Source organism: Microtus ochrogaster, chromosome 16, assembly GCF_000317375.1.
Source record: "Microtus ochrogaster isolate Prairie Vole_2 chromosome 16, MicOch1.0, whole genome shotgun sequence".
In the NCBI taxonomy this organism is placed as follows: domain Eukaryota; kingdom Metazoa; phylum Chordata; class Mammalia; order Rodentia; family Cricetidae; genus Microtus; species Microtus ochrogaster.
The window spans coordinates 36,514,415-36,528,352 of record NC_022018.1 but is presented as its reverse complement, the minus strand read 5'-3'; the positions used below and the strand labels follow the sequence as shown (position 1 = coordinate 36,528,352).

Here is a 13,938-nt window from a genome sequence, read left to right as displayed (position 1 = left end):
CCCGTCTGCAGAGTGACATCTTGTAGACGTTGCGTGCGAGTGAGCAGCGGGACTGGCGCTGTGTGGTCCGAGTGTGTGGTCTCCAGCTCCAAGGAGAGGCTGCTAACAGGGTGGATGAGAGAGAGCAATACTGTTTACTTTAATTTATTTCGGATGCTGGAATTGTGCTCAGGGTTTCTCCTAAGCTCGACTGCACTGCTAGCGGCTTCAGTCTCCCACAGCTGCAGTGCAGGCTGAGCTGCCCTGGCCTCTCAGACAGGCACTTTCCTCAGCATCTGCCTGGTTAATCCCCTGTGGCTCAGAAATGTTAATGGCACTGCTGAGTGCTGGCTGTTTCCTTTCACCGTGTCAGGATATATGGCCTTGAAGAAATTTCTTTTGTGAGGGAGCTAGACAAATAAAGCAAAAATTGTAAGATAGCTACAAAGTTGATGTATTTTTAGAAATTGGGAAAGCTGTCATTTAGAATTTGGATTGAATGAATCCAACTGTGGTCATGTAGAAGAATCTGGGAGTTAGGTGACATCTGCCATGTTTAACCATTTTAATAACATAAACCAATTTAAGCTGATGGTTGATTCCTTGACCTTCTGTGGAAACGCCCATTGATTTTGGCATGCCTGTTTACTCTTGTTTTGTCAGCAGGGAATATTGTCTTATTTCATCTTCAATGTCTGACAAATTGAGGCAAATGAAACCTTGTTTTATATTGTAGTATACAGTAGGGGAGTATTTTCTTTCCTAACACTCGAGTTATGAACAGCTCAATAATATTTCCTTGGTGTTATTTCTGAACATTTTTGTTGAGGTGCTCAAGTGTGTTGTTATTTGAATAAACAGCTATAGACTTTTTAACATTCCTTGGGATTTGTGCGTTGTTTAGCTTTTCTGTCCTGTCCTCCTGGCACTCTTGCTGGACTGGGTTTGCTTTGTTGATGAGTTGTCCAGTGAGAACAAGGAAGTCTAGGCCAAGGGCATCTTTTCAGAGAGGCCCTTGTATTCCACACCCCACCGCACCCCCATCTACCTTTAGCTCTGAGTTGTACATGAACTCATTTGGCATCCTCAAGAGGGTTGTCTCCCCTTCCTCCTCCTGTGTCTCTCCACTGAGGACAAGGTTCTTCTTAGCACCTGTGTCTAAAATCAGGAGACTTCAAGTATGTAGTACTATTGGATACTTCTAAAACTTTTTTTTTTTTTTTTTAAATACAACCATCTTGCTATTTCTTCTGGTGTTCAACTTCCTTGGGATTATGTATTTGCAGTGATAATGATGTTTGTTACTCTAATGAAAAATTATGAACTAGTTAGTCTGTTCTCCAAGTTGGGTGGCCATCACCATTGATTCTAGAGTATTTTCTTTAATCCAGAAGGAAACCCTGAATTTATCATCAGTCCTTTAACATTCTTTGTTCCTGTAACTACAGCTAATTAACTTTATTTTCAGAATGTAGTTTTTCATTTATTTATTTATATGGGCGGCTCTTGTGCCATGGTTCATGTGTAGGGATCAGAGGATAATTTAGTGGGGAGTCTGTTCTCCTTCCTCCTTCCACCATACAAGGTCCCTGCTGCTGTGACTGAGGAGCCTGTAAAAGAGCCAATCAGTGAGCTCTATGTTCCTGGAACCTTGCACTCTTCCCAGGGATCAGGCTAGTTGGAGGAATAGGAATTCCCATGACCATCCTGGCCTTGCTTTGGAGGTAACTCCATAAGCACAACTTCACAGGCGAAATGAACACGTGTGGGGCAGAGTGATCAAGGGGATGACCCCACGTATTTCCCTTCTTTCACTGCAGGGGGTCCAGGAATCAAACTCTGGCAGTCAGTCTTGACTACAAGCACTGTTACCCTCTGAGCCATCTTATGGGCGCCACTATTCTGCTTTCTGTGTGTTGAGTTTATTTGTTCTGACCTTTCTGTTAACTTGACTGTTTGTGTTACTTATGGTAAAGTAAAGGAATAGTACTACTAGTCATGACCTGAGACATTTGTAGACAGAAGTTTCTGTCCTGCCCGGTCCTGCAGTCAAAAATGTTCAGTCCCAAAGAAACACACAGAGGTTTATATTAATTATAAACTATTTGGCCTATTAGATCAGACTTATCATTAACTAGCTCTTACAACTTAAATTAACCCATAATTCTTGTCTATTTAGCCACGTGACTTGGTACCTTTTTTGAGTAAGCCATCTTGCTTCCTTTGCATCTGGCTGGTGACTCTGCCTTTCTCTTCCCAGAATTCTCCTAGTCTGGTAGCCCTACCTATACTTTCTGCCTGGCTACTGGCCAATCAGTGTTTTATTAAACCAATATGAGTGACAGATCTTTACAGTTTACAAGAGCATTCTCCCACAGCAGACATTTATTTAAGGAGTAAAAATCTCCTTTATGTAGAAAGAAAAAATCCCTATAAATGATGGCTAAGTCAAATAATGATAGCTAAAAATGCACTTGTGTTTTGGGAACATGATGGCTTTAGACTCACATATGACGGGAATGTCATGGAGCGCACTGTCTTCTCAGTTGTCTGTCATCCACAGCAGCGGTTACCTCTACAGCTGCCTTTTAAAACCTTCTCCGAGCTCTGCCACTTCAAGTGCTTATGGTTGCAGATAGGAAACTCTGAAAGAGTGGTCCTTGATTAACTGAATCCCGCTCTTCTAGTTGAGCTGTTTCTGGGCTGCTCCTTCAGGAATGAACTGGACAGGAAAAGGGCCACTGCCTTAGGAGCAGGTAAGGTCTTAAGAGCCGTGGACAGAAGGTCTGTAGAGTATGGAAGTAAGCAGTGTAGCAGACAGTGCTTCGGACACACTTTGTCGAAGACAGGCTCATTTCTTTGGACTTTTCATGATTTAGAACTAAAAGATTGTTACATTTTATATATTGTCAGTACTGTCCCTTCCTCTTTCATGTATGGTTTTTTTTAAACTGAAAAAACAAACAATAGTTTTTCTTTTTTGGTGATACTAATGAACTAACGTAGGGTTCTATCTACGCTAAGCAAATGGGCTCCCACTGAGAAGTGTCCTTGGCCTGGAACTCACTCTGAAGCCACATAGGCCTTGAGTGATCCTCCTGCTTCAACCTTCTGAGTGTGTGTGTGTGTGTGTGTGTGTGTTGTGTGTGTGTGTGTATGGCTTGTAGGTTTATGTCACCAGGTTGGAAAAAAAACCAGATTTTTCTGATATCAAGATTGGTGAAGGGGGTAGGACTCATTTCAGTGAAATAATTAAGAAAAAGTTTCAAACCTACTTAGACATTTGAATTTTTGGTTCTTCAGGTAATTCTTTAGAGAAACAACAGAATATTGATCTTTGCACCTTTTGTGCCCTAGGAAAGAAACTGCTCAGCTCAGATCTTAAGTGGAATCCATCTCACTTTATTTTCCTGTAGCATGTTTTTGTATTGGTGATCAAGCGTAGCTGTCATGATTGATTGCCAGTGTACGGTGTAATTAGCAAACTCAGGTTCTATGGTAGCTTCTGGTGATGGTTGTTATGAAGATTTATTGATTTAGCATTGCCAAGATGGCTTGGGAGGAAAGGTTAGTACCATGCAGGCCTGACAATCAAAGAGTTCAGCCCCCAGAACCTAACCTACATAAAAGTAGAAGGGAGAACTGACTCCACAGAGTTGTCCTCTGACCTACACACACACACACACACACACACACACACACACACACACACACACACACGGTGTGGGAGAGCGAGAGGCAGATGGAGGTAGAGAGGGAAGGAGGGAAGTGTTGCCAGGGTAATGGCAAGGTGACTCAGTTGAGCTTGCTGTGCAAACCGAATGACTTGGGTTTGATCCCCAGGATCCACGTCACAACGGAGAGAACTGACCTCACAGAATTGAATTCTGACCTCCACACGCATGCCATACTGATCATGTGTCCTTATACATATGCGCGCACACACCAACAAACTATAAAACTAAAAAAAAGCCACCAGAGCACGTGGGACACAACCCAGAGACAAAGAATGGCATGTCTTCTGCATTAGAATGCCCAGCTGATGTTTCCTTCAAAGGCCTCAGTTCATGATTTTGCATAGCTGGAATTTGACATGGTCTTTGAGGTCCCTGCTGTTCTGGTTGAGAAGCTTATAAAAGAGCCAAACCAGAGAGTCTTGTGGAGCCGCACAGCCCAGGCACTGGGGGTCTGGCACCGTGCTGGATGTAGGAGTTCAGATGACAGTCCCAGTCAATGTCATAGACTACCTCACAGGAGCAAGTGTAGGGCAGAGTGACAAAAGGGTCATTCTAATGACCAGTGTTGTCTGCTCTCCCCCTTGGGTTCCCATCCAGAGTGCTGCCTCGGGTATGCTCTACTCTGTTTGTTCAAGGCCCGCCTGTACTTCCTGAATTGTGTATCCATACTCAGAGGCACAGACGAAGCATCTAGAACTCTATTTAAAGCATCTTTTTTTTTCCTGACCCCTCTCACCCCCTCCAGTCTCATCTACTCTAATTAACCTATGGTGTGATCTTTCTCACTCTTTCTGTGTGTTCATTCAGCACGCATGCATGCATACCTTCTTATATACTTTGCAGTAAGGTAGCTTTTGTTTTGATTTCTGGAACTGATGCTGGAGAGATGGCTCAGGTGATCCTTCTCTCCAGTTCCCATCATACTGGGAGGACTTTGAACTGCAGCTTCAGGATTTAGAAGCAGTGTAGAGAGATAGGAGGTTATGGTCCCCAGGAGGCATGCGTTAGCCTAGGGAGCATGAGCCTAGGGGAGCCTTGTAGCCACCTGCAAGGTGGCTCCTAGACACTTTTTTATAGTCTCTATTTTGTAGATTTTCTTTTTACTTTGGGCCAGACTCTACAAGAAACTGTTCACAGTTTAAATATAATTTATGGTGAGTTTTTTTCATTTTTTTAAACAGTGTTTTGTGAACTTTTCCAAGGAAGTCTGACCTAAATTCTAGTTATTATCAAAGCAAAACACCTCAAAGAGAGTAAGAGATAGATTATTCTGGATCCAAATGTGAGTGACCCTGGCCTGGGAACATAGCTCGATGTCCCAGTGTGCTAATAGTGTCATGAAGGTTTATAGTGAAAGAACAAAGTCATAAATCTAGACACCTTCGAAATGTGCTAGGTATGAGCATTGAATCCAAGTAAGGAAGCCTGTCTCAGGCCTCAGACTATAGCAAAAGACGTTTGCCTTTTGATTAGTAGAAGTTAGTGTGCTCTGTTGTGTGAATAGACTCAGAAAAGTTTTGCCTGTTAGTTACAAGGATGTTCAGTCAACAAGGAATGGCTACTGAGGAGTCTGAAGGTAACCTGTGAAGATTTGTGGTTAGGCTGTGGGACTGCAGCATTCCAGCTAGCACTGAACTTCCCATCAGTCACTAAACCTTGCAGGAGGTTTCATGGCAGGTGCTTTTCTTTCCAGAGCTCTTGCTCAAATGACCATCATATGATAGTATGTAATAGAGTATGTAACAGACTACTTCCAAGGCTAAGCAAATGCTGTAAGTTGTTTATATTGAATTATGAAGGGCATTGGAGTGGCCACGAAGAAATCTCGGTTACTTATTTACAACTGCTGTCCAGGAACTGTCACGGCAGTAGATTTGGCTCTGTTAGGGCGCAGGTTTGGAAGCACTGCAGTCTGCACTGTAAGGCACTGGCCCTTCTTGTTAGGAAGTAGCACACTGCTAAAGCTTTGCTTGCTTTGAGCTGCTCTTGCATTGAGATGTTATACAAAGAATTGGTTCAGGAGGAACCACTGACCTTGGTGTTGGGAACGTCTTCCTGTTAAAGAGAGGAGGAGAAATATCCCAGCACCACAGGTGTTGAGGATAAGTTGAACCACCTGACCAGAGGAACAAAACTAAACCGGAAATTATTGTCTTCCTTTGTTTCCCCTCTCTGTTTAAACTGCTGGCTAAAGACGAGGTGGAAGAGCTTTTAGGGTGTTCGTGTTTCCAACTCCTTCAATAAAGCACAGTTTAAAGATTCAGTTCTTGATTTTTGTTGGTATGTCTTGCAGCAGGGCACACACAGGTTTGATGTTTGTATTTGTTTAGTCAGTTTGTATGATTCAAATTTGGCTAGTTGTGTTAGAGTAGCCTTGGAGGCCATTGCAGACCTAAGGGCTCTGAGGAGGCCCATTAAGAACAAGCTGTTTCCGCCTGGTCAAAGAATGGCATCTACCTCTGACCCTGGATGGAGACATGACATTCTGATCTGCTCCAAAGATTAGAATATTGCATAGTGTTGTCTCCTCCCTTGAGAGCTGGGCCTGTCAATCACCTGGTCAAGAGACCACCCTTCAGGAAGCCAAGCCAAGGAGGTAGGAATAATTATCCCCCCAACCGGATAATTTATTTACCCTTCCGAGAGGCTTTGCCTCTGTTGTAGTCATTTGCAGAGCTCCCAGCATCTAATGGATGGATGCCTGTTGGCTTTTTTTTTTGGTTGCTCAGAAAAGTGTTACTTTTAAATTTTTCTTCTTTGGGATAGTTCTGTTTCCTTTTGTGTATTTGCCAAGGCCTGGGCACTTCTTGCACACTCTGTGCTTTCTCACGCTTTTCTGAGAAGCTCCACTCCCCTCTGCCGTAGCTGCTTGCTCTTCTCCATCACCTAAGCTGCCTGCTTTCTTAAAGGCTTGCCTTTCTTCCTCTTCTCCATCCTCCTTCTGCTGGCAACTACTGAGATTTTCGGCTAGTTGGACCTGTTGTTTTATCTTTCAGATTTTTAATAAAATTCACCTTGGGCTTTCTTCCAGGTCTGTTTCTAAATTCTTTCATTAATGAGACTAAGAACTTAAAGTGTGAACCTTGATTTCCCTGTAACTATTGTGTGTGAATTGTGACTGATTTAACATTTTTTGCTTAATTTCTTGTTTTGCATTTATTAGTTCTCTTTGGCCCTGGAATAGCAATATAAAGCTTAATTAGGAATAGATTCTGCTATTTCTTAGTTTGCCCTTTTTGGATCATAGGACATATTCAGCTTCATGTTTAATTATGTAAGTCACAAGCAATATTTTTGGTCATTGTTTGCCATCATGTCGACCTGTCTGGAGCCTAGTGGCTAAAACTGATACAGAATAGACACCATCACAGCCACAGTGTAGTCCCATTGTCTGCTTGTTCCTTTTTAGACAGGATCTGAAGGTACTAGAGACGCAGCCTAGAGAGTCTGGGCACGTAGGATGCAGGGGTTAGGTTCCTTCAAAGGAAACATAAGACATAATTTCAGAAAGGTCATGATGTTAGCATAAGGTTGTGAATTTGAGGGACACTGCTGTGTTCTGAATCTCCAGTTTTACCTAGAGGTTTGTGTCTGAGTGCTTGGTCTTCAGTTGTGTCTTAGTGTCATTTCTGTTGTTGTGCTAAAATACCCTGATAGAAAGCAACTTAGAGGAGAGAGGCTCATTTTAGCTCACCATTCCTGGTGTGTCCATTGTTGTGGAGAAGTCCAGGTAGCAGGGACTCAAGGCATTTAGTTGCATTACACCGATAGCCAGGATCAGAGAGAAATGGATGCGAACACGCTGCTTGCTTTTGTGTTCAGCTTATTTTCTCCACTCTTACGCAGTTCATGCAGCTGAGCTACTGGCGTAGTGCATAGAGACCAACTATGCTGTTCAGTGTCTTGCCATACACAGAGCAAGCAGCCTTTACCACAAAGAGTGGTTTTTTTTTTTTTTTTTCCAAACTTGGATTATTGCTGCAGTGGAGAACTCCAGTCTGGGATGAGAAGCACGAGATACTCTGGTTCTTCCTGACCTGAGCAAGGCTTGAGTGCTGTTGGAACACCATGAGCATCATCAGAGCTGCCATCCTGGAGAAGGCGTCCAGGACAGACTTAGCAGGGTTTAGACAGTAGGAGAGCCCGGGAGAATGACCGTCAGGCAGGAACAGTACAGAAGTTGAGAGACTTGGCGGAGGCTGGCTGGTACCCTGGTTTTAATAATCAGTAAGAGTTTGACATCAAGTAAGACTATAAAGAAACAAGGTTATTAAACACTGCAGTCTGAAGCAGTAATCTAGGAACATGCTCAGAACAGTAATTAGTGTTCACGGTAACAGAAAAAAGTGTGGTAACTTCTGTGGTGATTTTTTTTTTATTTCTTGCTGTGCTGGGGATTAAAACCAGAGCTTTTCCTATGGTAGGCAAATGCTCTACCACTGAGCCACATTTCCAGCTCAGAATTTATTAGAGGTGAGTTTTGTCTCATGTAATACTGGAAAGGCAAATGCAGAGTAGAAACATCTTGGCCAAAATACTTGAAAATTACAGATATATTTTTAAAGTATAAAGCCTCTTACTTAGAAATTTCTTTTACAGGAAATGTCTCATTATTTGTGACCTCTAATAAGTGAAACCCTGCTATATTATGCTGTATTTTACAAACATATTTTCAAAAATCCTCATTATCATTGGCCTCTTCTAAGTAAAGTAAGTAAAACCTTGCCATATCATGCTCTATGCTTGTAAACAATTTCAAAAACCATTAGAAAGTTTCTGTCCCTCCTTATCCTGAGGGTTTTGTGGTCCTTAGAAATCTCTTCTACTTATAGAGAGTAAAAGAGTTTTTATTTCATGTGTGCGTGCATACGTGCATGCATGTGTACATGTGTGTAGATGCCTAGGATCGACATCATGCATCTTTCTTTACTTTTTGAGACAGCTTTGAGCTCAGGGATGACATTACAAGTACATACCATACCATTATGCCCTGCTTTTATAAGGATTCTGAGGATCTGGATCAGGTCCTTCTGCTCAGCCTACCCGTCTTCCAGCACTCATGTTTTGTTTGTTTTTCAGTTGTTGTTAAGAGACATCATTACCAAGGCAACTTTTAGAAGAAAGAGTTTGTTGGTGCTTACAATTTAGAGGGTGAGTCATGAATATCATGGGCAGGAAGCATGTGAATAGGCAGGCATGGTGCTGGAGCAGTAATTGAGAGCTCACATCCTGAGACACAACAGTGAGACAGAGTGCGGGGAGGGAGGGAGAGCACACAATAAATAACTAGGAATGGTTGTGGGCTTTTGAAACCACAAAACCTACCCCTGAGTGGCACCAAAAAGGCCACACCTTCCAACCCTTCCCAAACAGTTCCACCAACTGGGGACCAAGCATTCAAATATATGAATCTGTGGAGGCCGTTCTCATTTGAACCACTACATCTCATCTTTAATTTTCCAGTAGCTGAAAATATTACAATATACTGCTGCAGTTTATGGCTTACTTGCTACATTGGTCAAATCTTTTGATAATACAGTTTTAAAAGGAAAATTACTAATAAAAATACATACAATTCAAAATACAATTTTATGATATTTCTTTCTGTTAATCTTTCATAAATATAAATTTTAAAGCATAGTGCACACTTCTGGTTTTTACCTTTAATTCAATACACTCATATTCCATTAAAATAATTGAAATTTTAGGTTCCCCTTACATACTAAAGCTTGGAGTTATTGTAAAGATTATTTTTGAAGTTTAGTAATATAAGTTTTTTTTTTTTTTTTTTTTTTTTTTTGGTTTTTCGAGACAGGGTTTCTCTGTGGCTTTGGAGCCTGTCCTGGAACTAGCTCTTGTAGACCAGGCTTGTCTCGAACTCACAGAGATCCGCCTGCCTCTGCCTCCCAAGTGCTGGGATTAAAGGCGTGCGCCACCACCGCCCAGCTAGTAATATAAGTTTTATAAAAATACTTTGTAGTTTCTAGTCTGAAATGCAAGAAACTTAGAGATTACTCCCTTTTGTTCCTCTAGTAAGAAAAATACTTTAGTTTTTTTTCTTTTTTAAAAAAGAAAGTCCCTGACTTAAATCCTATATTTATCACAAGGCAGACTGCTGCCCTACATGCAGAGACAAACCGGTGGATACAGAGGTTTGCCATTGTTAGCACAGCAGACCCTGCTCCATGGTTACCTAGCACTGGGTTAATCAGCATACCATGTGCGACAATTTGGAAGAAAAACAAACATTACAAACATGCTTAGGTATAACATAGATATGAGAATTAATAGCTTACAACTCCAATTACATGTCAAAGGCTCTAATGGAAACAGTACGTGACATATTAACAAATAAGTGTTGTAAATGAACATTGTATCCTACACCATTCTGTTCCATCTCATCCCATTCAACATTTCATTCCATTCTATCCCTGTATCACATTTTATCTCAACATTCTCTGTCATCCCATCTAGTTCATTGTTTTGTTCTGTCCCATCCTAAAATTCCATCTTTCCATACCAGCAACCTGCCCTTTCATCTGTGTTGGTCAGCTTCCTCTCACTACGATGATATACCTGATACAATTATAAAGAGAAAACATTTATTTTTGGTTCATATTATAAGGTTTGAGGCCAGGCAGCACGGTATGGCAGGCATGCGTGGAGGAGCAACACCATTTCTCTCCTGTTCCAGGGAGCAGGAAGAAATAGAACAGAGGTGAGGATCCCATGGTCTCTTTGGATGTGTGTCCCAATGGCCTGAGGGCTAGGCTCTACCTTCTAAAGGTCCTCTGCAGCTCCCAGTAGCACCACCCAGCACAGCAAACATTTAACACAGTAGCTTTTGTGGGTCACTCTATGCCCAAGCTACAGTAGATGCTGACCTGAACGTCTCACGGACTTTGGCATCTGTAATGTGTTCAGTTCTAGAAGCAGGCTAGGTACCATATACCGTGGTCCCATTTTTCTGGGACCAAAAGTACAAGGGCCCCGTGGTAGATACAGCAAGTCTTGGAGTCATCCTCTATATGAAAATCACTGCATCCCTGACTTTTGATGGATAGAACATAGTGTAAGTGCAGGAGCAGACAGGATTATAATACATTCCCCCGTATCTGTGATATATGAAAACTTGAAATATCTGCTCTTCAATAATCTGATCATTAGAAAGATGAGCATTTTAGAGGGAATCCTGAGGGTACCGATGGACAAATGGAGGCCATGAAGCGTGTGATGGTTTAAATGAGACCCCCCCCCCCCCCGCACTCGCATAGGCTCATATATATGTGTTCTTAGTTTTTAGTTGATGAACTGTTTGGGAGGATTAGTAGGTTTTGAGGTTTGAAAAGCCCATGCCAGGCCCAATGTCTTTTTGTCCGTTCATTCCATCTGTCTGTCCATCCTTGCTGCCTGTGGATCAAGGCTATATAAAGCTCTCAACTGTCTGCTTTCCACCATGATGATAAATGGACTAACTCTTAAATTGTTAACAAGCCCCCAGTTAAATATTTCCTTTGAAAGGAGTTGCCTTGGACTTAGTCTCTTTGCAGTAGTAGAACAGAAAGATGAGATAAAGAGGAACTGAAAGCTTACATAGAGCCACTGGTTGCTATAATCTTCTACCCAAGATGCTGCTGTCCATGGGCTAAGATTGGGATGAGATTCAGGGCTCATTTGGGGCCAGAAGTGAGATCAAGGAGTAACCAGTCATGAGACCATGGGCTCTCAGAGACCTTAGAGAGCTTGAATCACTGTGGAATCCCTGCCTCGTTGAAAACAGGGGGGCTAAACAAACATCTCTGTAGTAGAATGAATATAGAAATTTGAGCTGCCTACTCCATATTTCACATGTTCCGGATCTAGGAACAACAGAAAAAAAAGACAAATACATTTCACATATAAATACCTATTTTTTTAAGTATAAAGAGCACCATAAGCAATATGAAAGAAAGCCAAGGATTAATCTGAGCAGTGTTTACAGGGACAGAGGGCTAATGTTCTTGCCAGAGATTTTATTATTTTGTTATTCATTTATTTATTTGAGATAAAAATCTCACTATGCAGCTTAGACTGGCCTTGGAATGTAATCCTAGCTTTCCTTAAACGATCCTCCCTGCCTCTGGCTCCCAGTGTTAGAATTATTGGCATGTGTCACCAGCCAGACCTTTCCAGAGATCTTAAAAATCAAGCAACAAACTCCATAAAAAGCCATGAAAGTAAAATTGACATACCTACCGTGCAAGTTGAACCTAAGTTATTCTTCCCATCGCATTGCTACGTACAAAATAGATTGTTAGGTAATGGTGCTGATGGGAAGTTATGTTGATAGAATTTTCTCTACTACAGTTTGGTAACATAGAAAAGGTTTATGTGTACATGGTATGACCAGGAGCTCCCCTTTAAATTTAAGCAAGTAAATATTGACAATATTGTGTAACAGCTATTCATTGTTAGTCTAATAATAGGGCAAAATTGGATCGTGTGAGTTCCTCTTGTGGAATAATTACTTTATCAGTATAATGGAAAATCAAGCAGTCACAAAAAATGATATACACTTGTTTTTGTCTAGTGGTATGGAATGATGTCCATTATATATGTAATTTAGGTGCAAATATCAGGTTGTAAAGTGCATGTCTAATTTACTTTGTATGACACGTAGTGACATTTGCAAGTAATGTCCAGATTGAACAAGACTATATATATTTGGTATATGCATGTACCAAAATGTTTTTAAAAGGGCTGGTTATCTCAATGATGCTTTAAATTGTGGTCACATTGTAGAGTGTACTTCTTATGAGATGACCGGAAGCAGTGAAGTAGTCAAATAGGGCAGGCAGGTGGAGGTCGGGAGGTGAGGATGGGCCCAGAGGCCATCTTCCCATAGCATTTGCCCTAAGTGGCCTCAGATGGAAGTGGGCCTGCATGCAGGTGGAACCGAAGTGTAGTCAGTGCAGGAGCTGGAGGGAGCGGCGGCAGGGTGCACCCCAGGCTGGGTAGGTGAGCCAGCTGCGCCCCTGGCCGGAAGGGTAAGCGGGCTGCACCCGGGCCGGAAGGGTGAACCAGCTGGCTTCTCTGTCAGCTTTCTCTTCACAGTACTCCGCCTACCAGCCGGGCGCCATGAGGTTTCGGGCCAGGATCACCAGCAAGAGTGTTCTAGAACTCTTTATCCAGGTCAGCGGCACCGTAACAAAGCTGGCGAAGGTCTGTTTGCTCCGCGTGTGCCCGGACAGGCTGTGCTTCTGCCCCGCAGGCCTTCCTGGTGAGGCCCGGCTGTGGGGTGAGGCGAAGCGGGACGTCTTTCACCACTTCTGCATGGAGGGTGTTTCGGAGGAGTTCAATGAGATCTATCTAGAGCTGATGTCTGTGCATCTGGCCAGAGCCGTAAAGAATGCGGGCAACGCTTCATCCCTGAAGCTCCAGCTCACCAACAAGCTTCGTCCCTGCCTCACTGTGGTGGTGGAGCTGGCGTCGTGTCCTGGCCACACCCGTGCTATGGTCCACGACTTGCCTGTGAAGGTGCTTCCTAGAAGGTGGTGGAAAGAGTGCACCGAGCCCCGAGTTTGGGCCTCTGATGTGAGTGTTTATCTGCCATCTTTGAAGACCCTGAAGAACATGGTGGAGAGGATGGCAAACGTGGGCAATCGTGTGCTGGTGGAAGCAAACCTAAATGGCAAAATGAACTTGAGCGTAGAAACTGATGTAGTGACAATTAAAAGCTATTTTAAAAATCTTGGAAATCCTCCAAAGACTGTTATGGGTGCGACTCAAGGTGAAGACCCAGAGAACATGGTGCAAGTGAGGGTGGACAATAGGAAGCTGCTACTATTTTTTGAAGGACAGCAGATAAACCCCACGGTGGCTTTATGTAATATTTTGAGCAATACTCTGCTTCATCTTGTTTTGGTTCACGATGGTGTCTCTCTTCAGTATTTTATCCCTGCTTCATAAATAGTCAAGCAGTCCTGCTTTTCTTTTTCAAAGAAATCTTAATTCAAGATCTTTCCAGAACTGAAACTGAGTTACTTGAATGAAAAGCCTGCTCCCGGTGGATTATGTAGGGTGTTTGCTTTGTTGAGTGCTCCTTTTGTAAAATGTTAGGAAACGATGGAGAAAAAATCGAATAGTTCATGTGCCTGCTTTTTGGCTTTGACAGTTAAATTATATTCAGCTTTGTTGTTTTGCAAAAAAGGATTGCAATAAAAAATAGCTGAATCCTGAAACA

The 13,938-nt window shown here is 42.4% G+C and overlaps 1 protein-coding gene across 1 annotated transcript; it reads left to right on the top strand.

Moving 5' to 3' along the window:
* Nucleotides 1-12,833: 12,833 nt before the first annotated feature.
* On the top strand, nt 12,834-13,938 carry Hus1b (HUS1 checkpoint clamp component B). The gene has a single exon (XM_005355003.3). It carries the CDS (start codon nt 12,834-12,836, stop codon nt 13,662-13,664), a length of 831 nt encoding a protein of 276 aa, XP_005355060.1. The 3' UTR covers nt 13,665-13,938.